The 15,946-nt window shown below is 34.9% G+C and overlaps 1 protein-coding gene across 7 annotated transcripts in view; it reads right to left on the bottom strand.

Moving 5' to 3' along the window:
• The window catches only part of RALGAPA1 (Ral GTPase activating protein catalytic subunit alpha 1), a 221,604-nt gene that overhangs the window by 45,143 nt on the left and 160,515 nt on the right, over window positions 1-15,946 (bottom strand). For all 7 annotated transcript variants that reach the window (XM_060004676.2, XM_060004671.2, XM_060004677.2 and 4 more), the window contains one exon: window positions 6,527-6,650. In XM_060004676.2, coding sequence (XP_059860659.1) covers window positions 6,527-6,650 — 124 coding nt within the window. The remainder of the gene's footprint in view (window positions 1-6,526; window positions 6,651-15,946) is intronic.

Here is a 15,946-nt window from a genome sequence, read left to right as displayed (position 1 = left end):
GTGTACATTTTTGTTCTGTTTTGTTTTAGTGAGAAAGTTATTTACTTTCAGGTCAATTCTCTGATTATGTAAAGGAGAAAGTCTCAGTTTAGCGCTCCTTCGCTATAAATAATTCTGTAACACTTGCAGATCTCTATTTTTTAATTAAATGTTTTACCTGGAGGTAATTATAGATTTACACAAAGTTTTAAGAAATAATAAGGAGATTCTATGTACCCTTTACCCAGACTCCCCAATGCAATCATATTATAACCAGGATACTGATATTGACATGATTCAGAGACAACATTTTCATCACCACAAGGATTCCGTGTTGCCCTGTCACATGAGCAACACTCACTTCCGTCCTACCCTACCCTCCTTTTTAACCCCTGGCAATCACTAACCTGTTCTTTACTACTAAAACTGTCATTCCAAGAAAGTTATATAAGTGGAATTATTTGGCATGTAACCTTTCCAAGCATTTGGAGATTTTGCCATTATCTTTCTGTTCATGATTTCAAGTTTGATCCTACTGTATATGGAGAAAACACTGTATGATTTAAATGCTTTTAAACTTGCTGAAGTTTGTTTTAATGGCCCATATATGGCCTATCTTGGTGTATGTTCCATGGGCACTTGAAAATAATATGTATTATGGAACTGGTGGGTGGAGTGTTCTATAAATGGCAATTAGATCCTGTTGGTTGGTGGTGGTGTTGAGTCCTTCTATATACTTGCTGATTTTCTGTCTACTTCTCTCAGTTGTTGAGAGAGGGATGAAATCTCCATTTATAATTGTGAATTTGTCTATTTCTTCTTTCAGTTCTATCAGCTTTGCTTCAGATATGTTGCAGTTCTGTTGTTTGCTGCACACACATTTAGGATTGTTAAGTCTTCTTAGTGGACTGACCCTTTTATCACTGTTATATAATGTCCCCTCATCTCTGGTAGTTTTCTTTGCTCTGAAGCCTACCTTATCTAATATTAATTCAGCCACTCTGGTGTTCCTTTGATTAAGGTTTGCACAATATAATTTTTTCTATCCATTTACTTTCTACCAGCCTATATTGTTATATTTGAAGTGAGTTTCTTTTACAAAGCATATAGGTGAGTCACGTTTATTTATTATTATTTTTTTTTGCGGTACGTGGGCCTGTCCCTGCTGTGGCCTCTCCCGTTGCGGAGCACAGGCTCCAGACGCGCAGGCTCAGCGGCCATGGCTCACGGGCCTAGCCGCTCCGCGGCATGTGGGATCTTCCCAGACCAGGGCACAAACCCATGTCCCCCGCCTCGGCAGGCAGACTCTCAACCACTGCGCCACCAGGGAAGCCCTGAGTCACGTTTTTTAATCCACTCTGCCAATTTATTTATATTTTTTTATAATTATTTATTTATTTATTTATGGCTATGTTGGGTCTTCATTGCTGCATGTGGGCTTTCTCTAGTTGCGGCGAGCGGGGGCTACTCTTCGTGGTGGTACGTGGGCTTCTCATTGCGGTGGCTTCTCTTGTTGTGGAGCACGGGCTCTAGGTGCATGGGCTTCGGTAGTTGTGGCTCGCGGGCTCCAGAGCACAGGCTCAGTAGTTGTGGCGCACGGGCTTAGTTGCTCCGTGGCAATGTGGGATCTTCCCGGCCCAGGGCTTGAACCTGTGTCCCCTGCATTGGCAGGCGGATTCTTAACCACTGCACCACCAGGGAAGCCCCACTCTGCCAATTTTTAATTGGTATATTTACATCATTCATATTTCCTGTAATGACTAATACGTTAGAGCTTAAGCTCACCATTTTATTTTTTGTTTTCTGTTTATTTTCTGTTTTATTTTTCTTGCCCCCTATGGATTACTTGAACATATTCTAGAATTCCATTTTTATTTATCATTTTTAGAGTGTACTTTTGTTATATTTTTTTACTGGTTGTTCTTGGTATTATACTCTATGTACGTACCTTATCACAGTCTACTGATGTTGTCATTTTACCGGTTTGAATGAAATATAGAAACCCTACCTCACTTTATGTCCTTTTACCCTCCCTTGTTTGTAATATAATGTAATATAATGAATATTTTCATGGCATTACATTTATTTATTTATTTTTTTTGCAGCAGGCGGGATCTTAGTTCCCTGACCAAGGATCGAACCCGTGCCCCCAGTATTGGGAGCGTGGAGTCTTAACCACTGGACTGCCAGGGAAGTCCCTGTCATTTAGAAACACATCAGGTAGTAAAATAATTTTTGCATCAACCATCAAATATAATTAAGAAAACTCAAGAGAAGTAAATTTAGTGTATTTACCCATATTTTTTCTTGCCATGCTCTTTCTTCCTGATGTTCCAAAGTTCCTTCTATCATCTCATTTCTGTTAACAGAACTTCTGTCAGTGGTTCTATTAGGGCAGGTCTGCTGGCAACAAATTCTCTAAGTTTTCCTTCATCTGAGAATGTTGTGCTTCATTCCTTAGCTAACTATAGGATTCTGGGTTGACAGTTTTTTTCTTTTAACATTCGAAAAGTATTACCTCCTCTGGCCACCACAGTTTCTGATGAGAAATTCACTATCATTCTAATTGTACCCATATAGATAGGTACAAGTTTCCTCTGGATACTTTCGAAATTTTTTTGCCTTCAGTTTTCAGAAGTTTAATTATGATGTGTCTTAGTATGGATCTCCTTCCATATATCCTATTTGGTTTTCACCAGGTTCTTCAATCTGTAGCTTTATTAGCTTTATTTTTCTTGCCAAATTTGGGAAGTTTTCAACATTATCTCTCAAAGTAGTTTTCAGACCCAACCTCTTTCTCCTCTCCTTCTGGGACTCACAATAACAGGAGTGTTAGATTTTTTGTCATAGCCCCACAGGTCTGTTCATTGCTCTGTTCACCGTCTTTATGTCTATTCTCTCTCTGCTGTTCAGATTAACTTTTACTGTTCTATGCTCCAATTTACTAATTCTTTCTGTACCCTCAACTCCACCTGACTCTGTTGCTGGGCCAATCTACTGAGTTTTTTATTTCAGTTATTATATTTTCAATTCTAAAATTTCCATTTAGTTCTTTGTATCTTGTATTTCTTTGCACAGACTTTCTATTTTTCATTTGTTTCAACTGTGTTCCTAATTGCTTGTTGAAGCATTTCTAATACAGTCACTTTAAAATCTTTGTCATCTTGGTGTTGGCATCTATTGCCTTCTTTTCATTCAGTTTGAGACCTTCCTGGTTTTTGGTATGATTTTTGGTTGAAGCCTGGACATTTCAATATTATGAGACCATGAATCTTATTTAAACCTTCTGTTTTAGTTGGCTGTTTTGCAACACAGCTCCAGAGAAGTGGGGGCTTTCAGCCTCATTATGGCCAGGTGGAGGTGGTCTCATTATCACTGGGTGACGGTGAAAGGCCTAATTCTCCACTAGACCTCCTCTGACTCCAGTGTAGAGGGGGAGAGGCACCTCATTATGCCTGGGTGGGGCCGAAATTCCAGGTTCCTCATGTAGTCTCCACTGACACTGTGGTGTTAGACATGGATGGGGGACTTGTTACCAGTTGGCAGAGATGAAACTCTTAGCTTTCTATTTGGTCTTCTCTGATACTGTCTTACTCCAGGGTGATGTTCGGGATGCCTCATTATAGTCATTTATTTATTGACTGATTGACTGATTTTTGGCTGCGTTGGGTCTTCACTGCTGCACGTGGGCTTTCTCTAGTTGCGGTGAGTGGGCTTCTCATTGCAGTGGCTTCTCTTGTTGTGGAGCATGGGCTCTAGGCACGTGGGCTTCAGTAGCTGTGGCACGTGGGCTCAGTAGCTGTGGCTCACAGGCTCTAGAGCGCAGGCTCAGTAGTTGTGTTGCACAGGCTTAGTTGCTCCGCGGCATGTGGGATCTTCCCAAACCAGGGCTTGAACCCGTGTCCCCTGCACTGGCAGATGGATTCTTAACCACTGTGCTACCAGGGAATTCCCCTCATTATAGTCTTGTAAGGGTAGAAGTCTAGGCTTCCTAACCCACTTTTGTTGTCAGGGGTGGGGATGAGGGTCACAGTATTTTCTGTGGTGTTTGGTTGGCGTAGAGCAGTTACTGTTTAAATGTTTTCTGTCTTTCCAGGTTGCTCCTTTCCTGATCCTTTGGTTAGAAAGAGTAGGCTTTCGTTGGGTTGTTTTTTGTCCTGGGCTTGTTGATATTTCTAGGTTGCTGGCTTCTTCAACTCCAAGTCCAAGATATATGAGGCAAAAAGAAAACCTGAGAACTCACCATCATGTCATTCCTTGGTCCTGAAGTCCTGTTGGTCTATCTTCTTTTCTCCAACAAACCCGTGTCCCCTGCATTGGCAGGCAGATTCTCAACAACTGCGCCACCAGGGAAGCCCTTACCTGACTTTTTGATTCTAGCCAACCTAATGGGTGTGAAGTGGTATCTCACTGTGATTTTGATTTCCATTTCTCTGATAATGATGTCAAACATTTTTTCATGTACTTACTGATCATCTGTATATCTTCTTTGGAAAAATGTTTATTCCGATCCTTTAGCCATTTTTAAATTGGGTTGCCTTCTAATTATTGTTTTGGTGAGTTCTTTGTATATTTTAGATACAAGTCCCTTATCACATATATGACTTGCAATTATTTTCTCCAATTCTGTGGGTTATCTTTTCACTTTGTTAATGGTGCCCTTTGATGCACAAAAGTTTAAATTTTGATGAAGTCCAATTTAGTTATTTTCCTTTGTTGCTCATGTTTTAGTGTCATATCTAAGAATACCTTTTATTTGTTAGTTGTGTCTCAATAAAGCTGGAAAAAAAGAATCCACTGCCAAATTCAAGGTCATAAAGATTTACCCCTATATCGTCTTCTAAGAATTTTACAGTTTTAGCTCTTACATTTAGGTCTTTGATGATCCATTTTGAGTTAATTTTTGAACACAGTGTAAGATTCCAACTTCATTCTTTTGCTTGCAGCTATCCAGCTACTCCAACACCATCTGTTGAAAGGACTTTCTCCACTGGATGGTCTTGGCACCCTTGTTGAAAATCAGCTGACAACAGATGTGTGGGTTTATTTCTGGAATCTCAATTCTATTTCATTAATTGATATATGTATCCTTAGTGCAAGTAACTTGCTGTTTGATTAGAGCTGCTTTGTACTAAGTTTTGAAATCAGGAAATGTGAGTACTCCTAATTTGTTCTTTTTCAAATGTCCGTTGCTTTTACTAATACTTTTCTAGTTTGTTTTTTTAACAGGACATATATTTATAACATTTCTTTACACTTTCCAAACCAGTTTCACATACATAATCTCAAGTGAACTGCATATTACATATCTGTTGGGTAAAAAAGCACACTGCTTTTGACAAATAAGCAAAAGGCCAAGAGAACTAAAGTAACTCAGTGAAATAGCAGGTTAGATCAGCTATAAAAATATATATTGAATGCTAAAGGTTTATGCATTGGACACTGTACAAGGACTGGGATTTAAAAAGAAAAAGCAGGAAGATGAAAGAGCCTGCCCTCTAGGAACTTACAGTCTAGTGCAGTGGTCCTTCAATAATTTTGCTCATGTACTCTCTACAAGAATATTGAGAAACTATGTATTAAATTGACAACTACGATGAAAATTGTCATCATAAGTTTAAGCTGTTAGAAAAGATACACTTTCCAGTATACTGTATGTTATATCTATATACTTTAAATATATTTTCATCAAAATCTTAGAGCACAAATTTGGCTGATACAATATATATAAAATGTCTGCTATTAATGACAAATCAATCAGCCACATCAAATTCACTTTCTGTTAGAACATGTCTGACTCATAATTTTACAATTTAAATAAACATACTAATACAAATCTCTATGACAAACACCTCACTTCTGAATTATAATTCTAAGATAGACAGATTTGTTCAGGAACTTCAACATGAGTTGGTTGCCGGGTTGTTGGTTGCTGGGATGACAAAAAATACAGCACCTTTCAATACTTCCTGCTTTGCCATTAGAGACACTCTCTCTCAGGAACATGCCCTCTTGAATGAACTGTCCCTTTTTTGGTGCCAAACCTTCCAGGGCAATGCAGGATTCAGGTGAGTAATAGGTATGCCTTACTTTTACAAAGATGAAGAACAGAAAAGGAGAGGTAAGAGACTGTAGAAGGGTTCTCTGGAATTACTTGTAGTAAAGTTGAGGATCTAGAAACTTATCTCCTCAAAACTAACCTAGCCAACATGCCCCCTAGAATCCTTGGGATAGCCCTAGGATATTCATATCTTCGTTTGAAGATCACTAGTCCAGCGGTCACAACTGTGAGGAAAATCCAGATCTTTTAAGTCTAGGAGTTTAGCACACTCTGACAATACAGTGAATGATAAAACAGTCAAAAACCTTCCTAAGTCCCAACTGCTGCCGTCTTTGTAGATGAGATATAAGGCAGAAACAATATCAAACCCATTGTTATGTTCTTGAGTCTCCTAAAATAATGCTTCTAAAATAAGCTAGAAAGAAAACGAAAACCATTGCTTTCAAATAGAAATAAAATGATATTTGTATAATTTAAAAGCAATACCTCCCAACCAAGACCAGCTACAAAATCTTCATATGCTTGACTTCCTCCTGTATTGGTGAGAATGGAATGTTTGTCTTCTTGTCCTTCAGCAACATAAAATACTGCAATCTTGTGTGTCTCTCGGCTATAAAACAAAAGATTTCACCGTTCACTTAATCATTAATTTATCTGTTCATTCATCCAATAATTAACTTCTAAATACGTGGCAATAAAAAGATGAAAATGAATTAAACCTTATCATCTACTAAGGGAGACAAGTAATTATAAGTAAAAAATTATAAAAGTTACAAAATTGCGCTCAGAACAGAAGAAAAGGATGATTACTTCTGACTGAGAAACAGAGAGAAACTTAAAGGAGAAGGTAATATTAAGCTGGGTGAAGGTAAGTAAGATTTGACAAATGAAGGAGAGAAAGTATCAGGAAAGACACACAGGTGTGAATGCACAAAGCATCTGAAGAGCTGCCTGTTGTGCAATGTGGCTGAATCCCAGAGTTAAAGGGACTGTGTTTTAGAAATAAAATTAAGTAGGAGTACAGAGATGAGTGAGAAATGATCCATTTCTCCAAAGTACTTATAAGAAATGTATACACAAATATTATAAAACTGTATGGAGTAACTGACAAGTTCTTAGATATTTTAGTTTTAGTTCTCCCTAAAATTAAAAATGCTCATAAAAGCAAATTTCTTGTATGAAATTTGGCTTTCCAAGCTAACTAGAAAATAAACAATAACCCAAGCAAACAACAACCGCCAACATACTTTTGATTCAAAGACACAAAGTAGAAAGTAAAAGAAACAGAAGAAGATGCTATGCAAACAGTAACCAAGAGGGCCAGCATAGCTATACTAACATTAAACTTTTACATAAAAATGTTATAGGGAGTTCACAGAGAGACATCCTGGGGTGGAGTGGGGGGTTGGTTTGGGTGGGTGGGGTTCCTTTTACCTTTTTCCTTTCTGTGTATGTCATTAATCTGACAATTCTCCCTCCTCCCCACTGGCCTGTCCCCATTCCTCGTATTTGTACGGTTCAAGCAATAAAGACACTCATTTCAGGAATAAAAAAGTTATAAAAGATAAAGATATATTTCATAATGTTAAAGGTCCTTATAACAGGACGATATGAAAATTAAAAACATATGAACCCAACAACAGAGCTTCAAAATACATGAAGCAAAATCAGACAGAACTGAAGGCAGAAATAGCTATTTCTATAATCATAGTTGGAGACTTCAATACCTCACTTTCAATAATGGACAAACAACTAAAAGAATATCAACATGGAAACAGAAGACTTGAATAATAGTATAAAATACCTAAAGAACACTCCACCCAACAGTAGCAGAAAAACACATTCTCCTCAAGCAAACCTGGAATATCTTTCAGGATAGACCATATGGTAGGCCACAGAACAAGCCTCAATACATTTGAAATAACTGAAACCATGCAAAGTATGTTTTCTAATCATAATAGAATAAAATTAGAAATCAATAAAAGAAGAAAATTTACAAATATGTAGAAATGAAAAGATATACTCCTAAATAAGTGATGAGTCAAAGAATAAATCTCAAGGGAAACTAGAAAAAAAATCCTTAGAGATGAATGAAAATGAAAATATAATACAACAAAACTGAGGGCATGCACGTAAAGCAGGGCTCATTGGTAAATTTATGCACATAAATGCCTATATTAAAAAAAAGAAAAAGATCTCACATCAAAAACTAAACCTTCCACCTTAAGAAACTAGAAAAAGAAGATCAACTAAACTCAAAGCAAGCAGAAAGAGGACAATAATAAAGACTAGTGTGGAAATAAATGAAACAGAACAGAAAAACAAGAGAAAAATTTTAAATTGGTTCTTTGAGATGTTAAACAAAATCAATCTATAGCCAGAATGAGCAAGAAAAAAAAGACTCAATTTACTAAAATCAGGAGTGAAAGGAGAGACATCACTACATACCTTATAGAAACAAAAAGTATTATTAAGGAATACTATCAACAATTGTATGCCCAAAATCAGATAGTTAGATTAAATGGACAAATTCTTAGAAAGACACAAATTATTAAAACCAACTCAAGGGAAAATAGGATATCAGAATAGTTCAATAACTAGAGAAACTGAAATAGTATTCTGATTGAAAAGGAAGTAGTAAAACTACTTCCACTTGCAGATGAGATGACTCTGTGTATAAAAATCCTAAGGAATCCACTAAAAAGCTATTAGAGCTAATAAATGACTTCAGAAAGGATTCAGGATATAATATCAACATACGAAAATCAACTATATTTTTATAAACTAACATGAACAATCCAAAAACAAAATTACGAAAGCTATTTCTTTTATAATAGCATCAAAAATAATAAAAATACTTAGGTATATATTTAACAAAAGTACACAACTGATACTCTGAAAGCTACATTGTTGAAAAAAATTAAAGATCTTAAAAAAAATACCACATTCATAGACTGAAAAACTTAATATTGTTAAGATAATATTTCCTAAATTGATTAAATTGACAAATTTAATGCAAGTGCTATCAAAGTCCCAGCTCCCTTTTTTTGTAGAAATTGATAAGCTGATCCTAAAATTCACAGGAAAATGCAAAAAATCCCAAATAGCCAAAATAATCTTGAAAAAGAAGAACAAAGTCAGAGGACTCATAATTCCCAATTTTAAAACCTACTACAAAACTACAGCACTCAATGGACTGTGGTACTACCACAGCAGAAACATATAGCTCTATATGGAATAGAATCTTGGGTCCTGAAATAAACCTTTATGTTTATCATCAATTGCTTTTTGCAACGGTACCAAGCCAATTCAATGGGGGAAAAAATAGTGTTTTCAGCAAACGGTGTTGAGGGAACTGGATATCTACAATGCAGTTGTAGATATCCAATGAAGTTGGATTCTTACATCATACCATATACAGAAATTAAATTTAAAAGCATCATAGACCTAAAAATAAGGTCTAAAACTATGAAAGTCTCATAAAGAAGTTTACACAACTATAAAATGTCTGTGTAAAAGCTACATGAATGTTCACAGTAGCATTATTCATAACAGCCGGAAAGTGAAACTAATGCAAATGTCCATCAAGAGATGAATGGATAAACAAAATATAGGATATTCACACAATGGAATATTATTCAGGAATAAGAAGAAATGAAGTGCTGACACATGCTGCAACATGGATGAATTTTGAAAACACTGTGCTAAGAAGCCTGCCACAAAAGACCACATATGTTTGATTGCTATTACATGAAATATCCAGAATAGGCAAATCTATAGAGACAGAAAGTAGATTAGCGTTGTCCAGAGATGGGGAGTAGGGGGTGATGTTTGGGGGTAATAGAGAGTGACTGGTAATGGGTATGAGGTTTCTTTTTGAAGGAAATATTCTAAAATTAGATTGCTGTGATAGTTGTCTGTGAATATACTAAAAACATGTACACTTTAAATGAGTGAATCTTATGGTATGTGAATTACATCTCAATAAAGCTGTTAGAATTTAAGTTGGAAGTATGACCTACTATGTGTAAATTCTGATCCTGGCAGAAAGGGGACCTCTCAGTGTTCTCAATTTCCTAGGTAAAGGGCTATCAGCTAGAACTCATAAATCACAATTTATAAAATTGAGAAGAGTTGCATAGAAATGTTCACCTAATACTATATAAATCAAAAAGAGAAATACATCAGCCATATAGGAAAAATTAGAAAATAAATCTTTAAAATGCAAAAGTAAAAATGAAATCACCTTTATATTATCTGTCCTTTTTAAAATTTGAAAAAGCAGAGTTTAGCTGCTCTTTTATGTCAAATTTTAATTTTTCAGCATTCCTTCTTATTTTTCTACTTACTAACTACTTCTAAATGCTTGGTATATATTGATTGCCATTAGATTAGTATGTACCACAACAGTGAATGAGGTAAAAAGATTAGAAAAAATGAGATTACTGAACTTGCAGCCATAAATATTCTACAATATGTCCAGTACTGGCAAAATATTATGAGCTTACTACTGGAAAGTTCAAAGTGAAATATGCTAAGTTATAAGCACTTCTGATTCCCTGTATATACACTGCAAAAGAAATAATAATACAAATAATTTGGAGATTTGAAATTTAAAAATCTGATGGTTCAACCATGAGGAATAGGAATCAGTTAATCTAGTCAAAGAAAACAAAGGATCTATAAATGGTCTGGAGAGATAAGACTATAAAGAAAGTAACTTTTCATTTTCTTCCACCCTAATCCTCCAGACAAGTAATCAGGTTTTTTCCAGGTTCTTGGCTTAAGAAGCAGCTCAATGTTGCCTTACTGTCACATAATTAGAATGAATTTTTATCTGAACCCAATATGTTAGAAAAAGAAAGGAAACCTGTTTTCATTATTTAATTTGTTTAAAAAAGCAAAATAAATGTCATGTGTTCATGTGGTGTACAATGTCAAAAAGGAAACCTATGCTGTCTCAAGGAAGATGTCCTTCATATATTCCAGGTACATATGAGAATGGAAGTAGTTTAGCAGGAGCCAAGAAGTAGAAAAGCATAAGGTAATGTAAAGAAACCATGAATAGCCAAGACTGGCTGGTATGGCCTGAGTTCTAGACTAAGGAGTCTGGTCAGGCACTGGGAAGTCACTAAGGAATAAAATAAAAATTTTACTTTAGAAAAATTATTCTCGTGGTGAATATTGTCTAGACGGTGAAGAGTTAGAAGATGAGAGAGCTGTTTAAACTCTCTCCGAAAGAAGTAATAAGGACATGAATCAAGAAGTTGGGAGTAGGAAAAGCAAAGAAGAGATAGAAGTGAGAAATAATAAGAAGAAAGAACTGACATAATGATAAACACTAAGGGCAAGGGAAAGGAAATGGTCAAGTGTGGGTGACACTGAAATGGTACTTCTAAATGTAATGGAGAAAATTAGGAGGAGGATGTTACTTGGGAAAGAACTGATGACCTGGAAACAGAAGTAAGGAGGCAGGGAAAAAATTGTAATAAGCAGCTACAAAATCATGACTGACAATTAAGAGATAGGAGTACATGGGCAGAAAAGAATGGGGTTGAGAAGATATGAGAGATATCCCAGTGAGAAGGAAAACTATGTTAGGGGAGAAGGCAGCAGAAAATGAGCCAGTGAAGACAAACTAGAAATAACTAGTTTAGCAGGAGCCAAGTAGAAAAATATTAGGTAATGTAAAAAAAACCCTAAATAGCCAAGATTGGCTGGTATGGCCTGAGTTCTAGGCTAAAGAGTTTGGTCAGCCATTTGGAAGTCACTAAGGAATAAAATAAAAATTTTACTTTAGACAGTTTTACTTTAGAACAAAGTAATTTAACATGACTTTAGAAGCCAGGGGAGAAGAACATTTTAAAGAGAGAACAGACAACAGTACTGAACTTTTAGGGGATATAATACTCAGGAGTTTTTAGGGCAGAAACTATTCTGTATTATATTGTAATGAGTATACATGTCATTATACATTTGTTAAAACTCATACAATGTACAACACCAAGAGTGAATCTAATATAAACTTCAGTTAATAATAATATATCAATATTGGCTCATCAATTTTAACAAATGTACCATACTGATACGGGGTAACTATGTATAGGGGGAAAGAGGGTATGTAGGAATGCTCTGTATTTTGCAATTGATTATCTTGTAAATCTAAAACAGCTGTAATTTTTAAGTGCCTATTAGATTAATTGAATTTAATTAATTAGATAAATCAAGGAGGCTGAAGAGGATGGAGAAAACTTTAGACATGGTGGTCAGGATACTAACCTTCAAAAGGATAGTTTAAGTAGAACAGTAGAGGTCTGAGAACACATGGTGAGCAAGACAGCAAAAGAGGTATGATTTGTGCCCCCAATGACTTTGCTATCATCTAGTACCAAAGATAAATTATTATGGGGAAGAATTAGGATATGAGAACTCAGAGACTACTTAGAGGGTTTTAATTTTATAACTGTCTTGGAAAGAATATCTAAGAAATAATAATAATATTAATACAGTGTGATAAATACTATGACAGGAGAGTGTTATCGGGATCTCTGAAAGCCCATGGAAGGATATCCAAACATAGGGTGGAAGGAACTGGGGAGGAATGTAAAGGGTTAGCGGTAGCTTAGGGAAAGGCCTTTCAGAAAAAATGATGTTTAAGCTGAGACTAAAACAATGGACAGGATCTACACTCAGAAAAAATTTAGAGCATAAGACTATTTCATTGTTAAATAATAAAGAATAAAACTCAGACAGATAACATTCAATTCTAGAAGAAAAAGAAAAATATAAAGCTTATGAACAAGAAGTAACAGTAATTAAAGTTAAAAAACAGAACATAATAGAATATGATAAATGAGAAACTGTTTCTCTGAAAAGATTAAGTAGATTATTTGCATCCAGAAAAAAAAAGCCCATTGTAATGGTGGTGCATAATTCACTTACAAATATAGCTTAAAAGTTAAAAATCATTTTAAAAGAAACCATAATTACAATAATTTGTTATTTAATACATAATACAAAAAAGATGGAAATCGTAACACCAATAACCTAAAATGTGAGGGAAGAAGTAAAAGTATAAAGGTTCTGTATGCTGTATATAAAGCAAATACTAATAGAAAAGGAAATAAACAGCAATACAGTAATAGTTGGGGGTTTTAATATCCCACTCTCAATAATGTACAGATTATCCAGACAGAGACTGAAAAAGGAAACAGTGGATTTGAACAACACTATATACCGAACAGACATACACAGAACATTCTGTCCAACAGCAGCAGAATATACACTCTTTTCAAGTGCACATGGAACATTTTCTAGGATAGATAATGTGTTAGGATGCAAAACAAGTCTCAACAAATTCAAGAAGCTAGAAATTATATCAAGCATCTTTTCCAAACACAATGGAATTAAAGTAGAAATCAATAACAAGAGAAAAGCCAGAAAGTTCACAGACACATAGAAATTAAACGACACACTCCTGAACAACCAATGGATGAAAGAAGAAATCAAAAGGGGAATTTAAAACAGATCTTGATACAAACAAAAATAGAAATACACACTGAAAGTGTGACGTATAGCAAGTTCCAAGAGGGAAGTTTGTAATGATAAACACGTACATTAAGAAAAAGAAAGATCTCAAATAAACAGCTTAACTTCATACCTAAAGGAACTAGAAAAAGTAGAATAAACTACTCCCAAGGTTAGCAGAAAAGGGGAAATAATAAAGATTAGAGCATAAATAAATAAAATAGAGAATAGGAAAATAGAAAATATGAAGCAAACCAACAGTTGGTTCTTTGAAAAGATAAACCAATTGAGAAATAAATGTTATTGGGAAAACTGGACATTCACATGCAAAAGAATTAAACTGGACCCTTGTCTTACACCACTCACAAAAATTAACTTGAAATGGATTAAAGACTTAAATCTAAGACCTGAAACCATAAAACTCTTAAAATGAAAATAAAGGGTAAGCTCCTGGACATTGGTCTTGTCTATGATTTTATGGATATAACACCCAAAGCTCAAGCAACAAAAGCAAAACAAAACCAAAAATAAACAAGTGGGATCACATCAAACTAAAAAGCTGCACAGCAAAAGAAAGGATAAACAAAATGAAAAGGTAACTGACAGAGTGGAAGAAAATATTTGCAAATTACATTTCTGATAATGTAAGAAACTCATACAACTCAATTGCAATAAAACACTTATAATACAATTAAAAAATGGGCAAAGGACATGAATAGACATTTTTCTAAAAATGATATTCAAATGGCCAAGAAGTACATGAAAAATTACTTAACATCACTAGTCATCAGGAAAATGGAAATGAAAAACCACACTGCAATATCACCTCACACCCAGTAGAATGGCTATTATCAAAAAGACAAGCGATAAGTGTTGGAGGGGATGTGGAGAAAAGGTAACCCTCGTGCACTGTTGGTGGGAATGTAAACTGGTGCAGTCAACTCTGTAAAAAGTATAGAGGGTCCTCAAAAAATTAAAAATAGAACTACCACGTGATCTGGCAATCTCACTTCTGGGAATAAATCCAAAGGAAATGAAAATACTAACTGGAAAAGATATCTGCACCCCTGTGTTCACAGAAGCATTATTTACAATAGCCAAGGTATGGAAACAATCTAAGTGTCCACCGATGCATGAATGGATTAAGAAAATGTGGTATTTACAATGGGATTCAACCATAAAAAAGAAGGAAATCCTGGCATTTGTGACAACATGGTTGAATCCTGAGGGCATTATGCTAAGAGAAATAAGTCAGACAGAGAAAGACAAATCTTGCATGTTCTCACTTATATGTGAAATCTAAAAAATCTAGATTCACAGAAACTGAGATCAGATTGGGTGGAGGATGGGTAAAGGGGGTCAAAGGGTACAAATTTCCAGCTATAGGATGAAAAAGTTTGGGGGTGTAATGTACATTACAGTTACTATAGTTAACAATACTGTATTGTATATTTGAAAGTTGCTATGAATGGATTTTTACAGTTCTCACAACAAAAACTGTAACTAAGTGAAGTGATGATGTAGTAACTAACACTGTGGTAATCATTTTGCAATATATAAAAATCATTATGTTTAAACCTTAAACTTACACGATGTTATATGTCAATTATATCTCAAAACAGCTAGAGGTCAAAAAAAAATGTTGAAGGGATGACATGGGAATACAGAAATTAATTATATATATAAAAAAAAGAAAAAGAAAAGCCCTACAAAACTGAGAAAAGGAATGCAGTAGAGAATTATGACACCATGTATGAATCTCTACTAAGTATCTTTTGAAATCTCAGTGAAATTGAGTTTTGTAAAAAAAAAAAAAGCCCTGAAATTGACCTAAGAGGTAAAAGAAAAACTGAAAAGACTAATAATGATGAAACAAATGGAAATAATTCGAAATTCTACTAATTCTTCCAAATTTTCAAATAGATAACATTCATTTTATGAATCTGGCTGTAATGTTAATTTTGAAAACATTAGAACAGGCAAAAAATTAACTATAAAATATTCTAATAGATGAACCATGCCCTAATTAAAAATGAAATTCTAATAAATTTAACCCAACAAGAAGTCAAAGGATCCAGTAAAGTTTATCCCAAGAATGCAAGAATTATTTAATATTAGCAGTCTAGTTAATATACATCAACTAGTTAAGAAAGCAAAAGCTGAATATAAAAATATATAAAAACCTGAATAGATGCTGAAAAGGATTCTGATAACATTTAACTACCTTTCTTTATGAAATCTGCTAGAAAACAGGCTACCTTCTCAGAATGATAAAAATGATCTATTTCAAACGTAACAACCAATATTTTACTTAAGTATGAAACAGAAGAGTCATTTCCATTAAAAGCAGAAAAGACAAGGATGACCACTCTTCCTATA

The sequence above is a fragment of the Delphinus delphis genome, chromosome 2 (assembly GCF_949987515.2).
Source record: "Delphinus delphis chromosome 2, mDelDel1.2, whole genome shotgun sequence".
NCBI classification, from domain to species: Eukaryota; Metazoa; Chordata; class Mammalia; order Artiodactyla; family Delphinidae; genus Delphinus; species Delphinus delphis.
The sequence above is the reverse complement of the archived record's forward strand: the minus strand, read 5'-3'. Positions and strand labels throughout refer to the sequence as shown.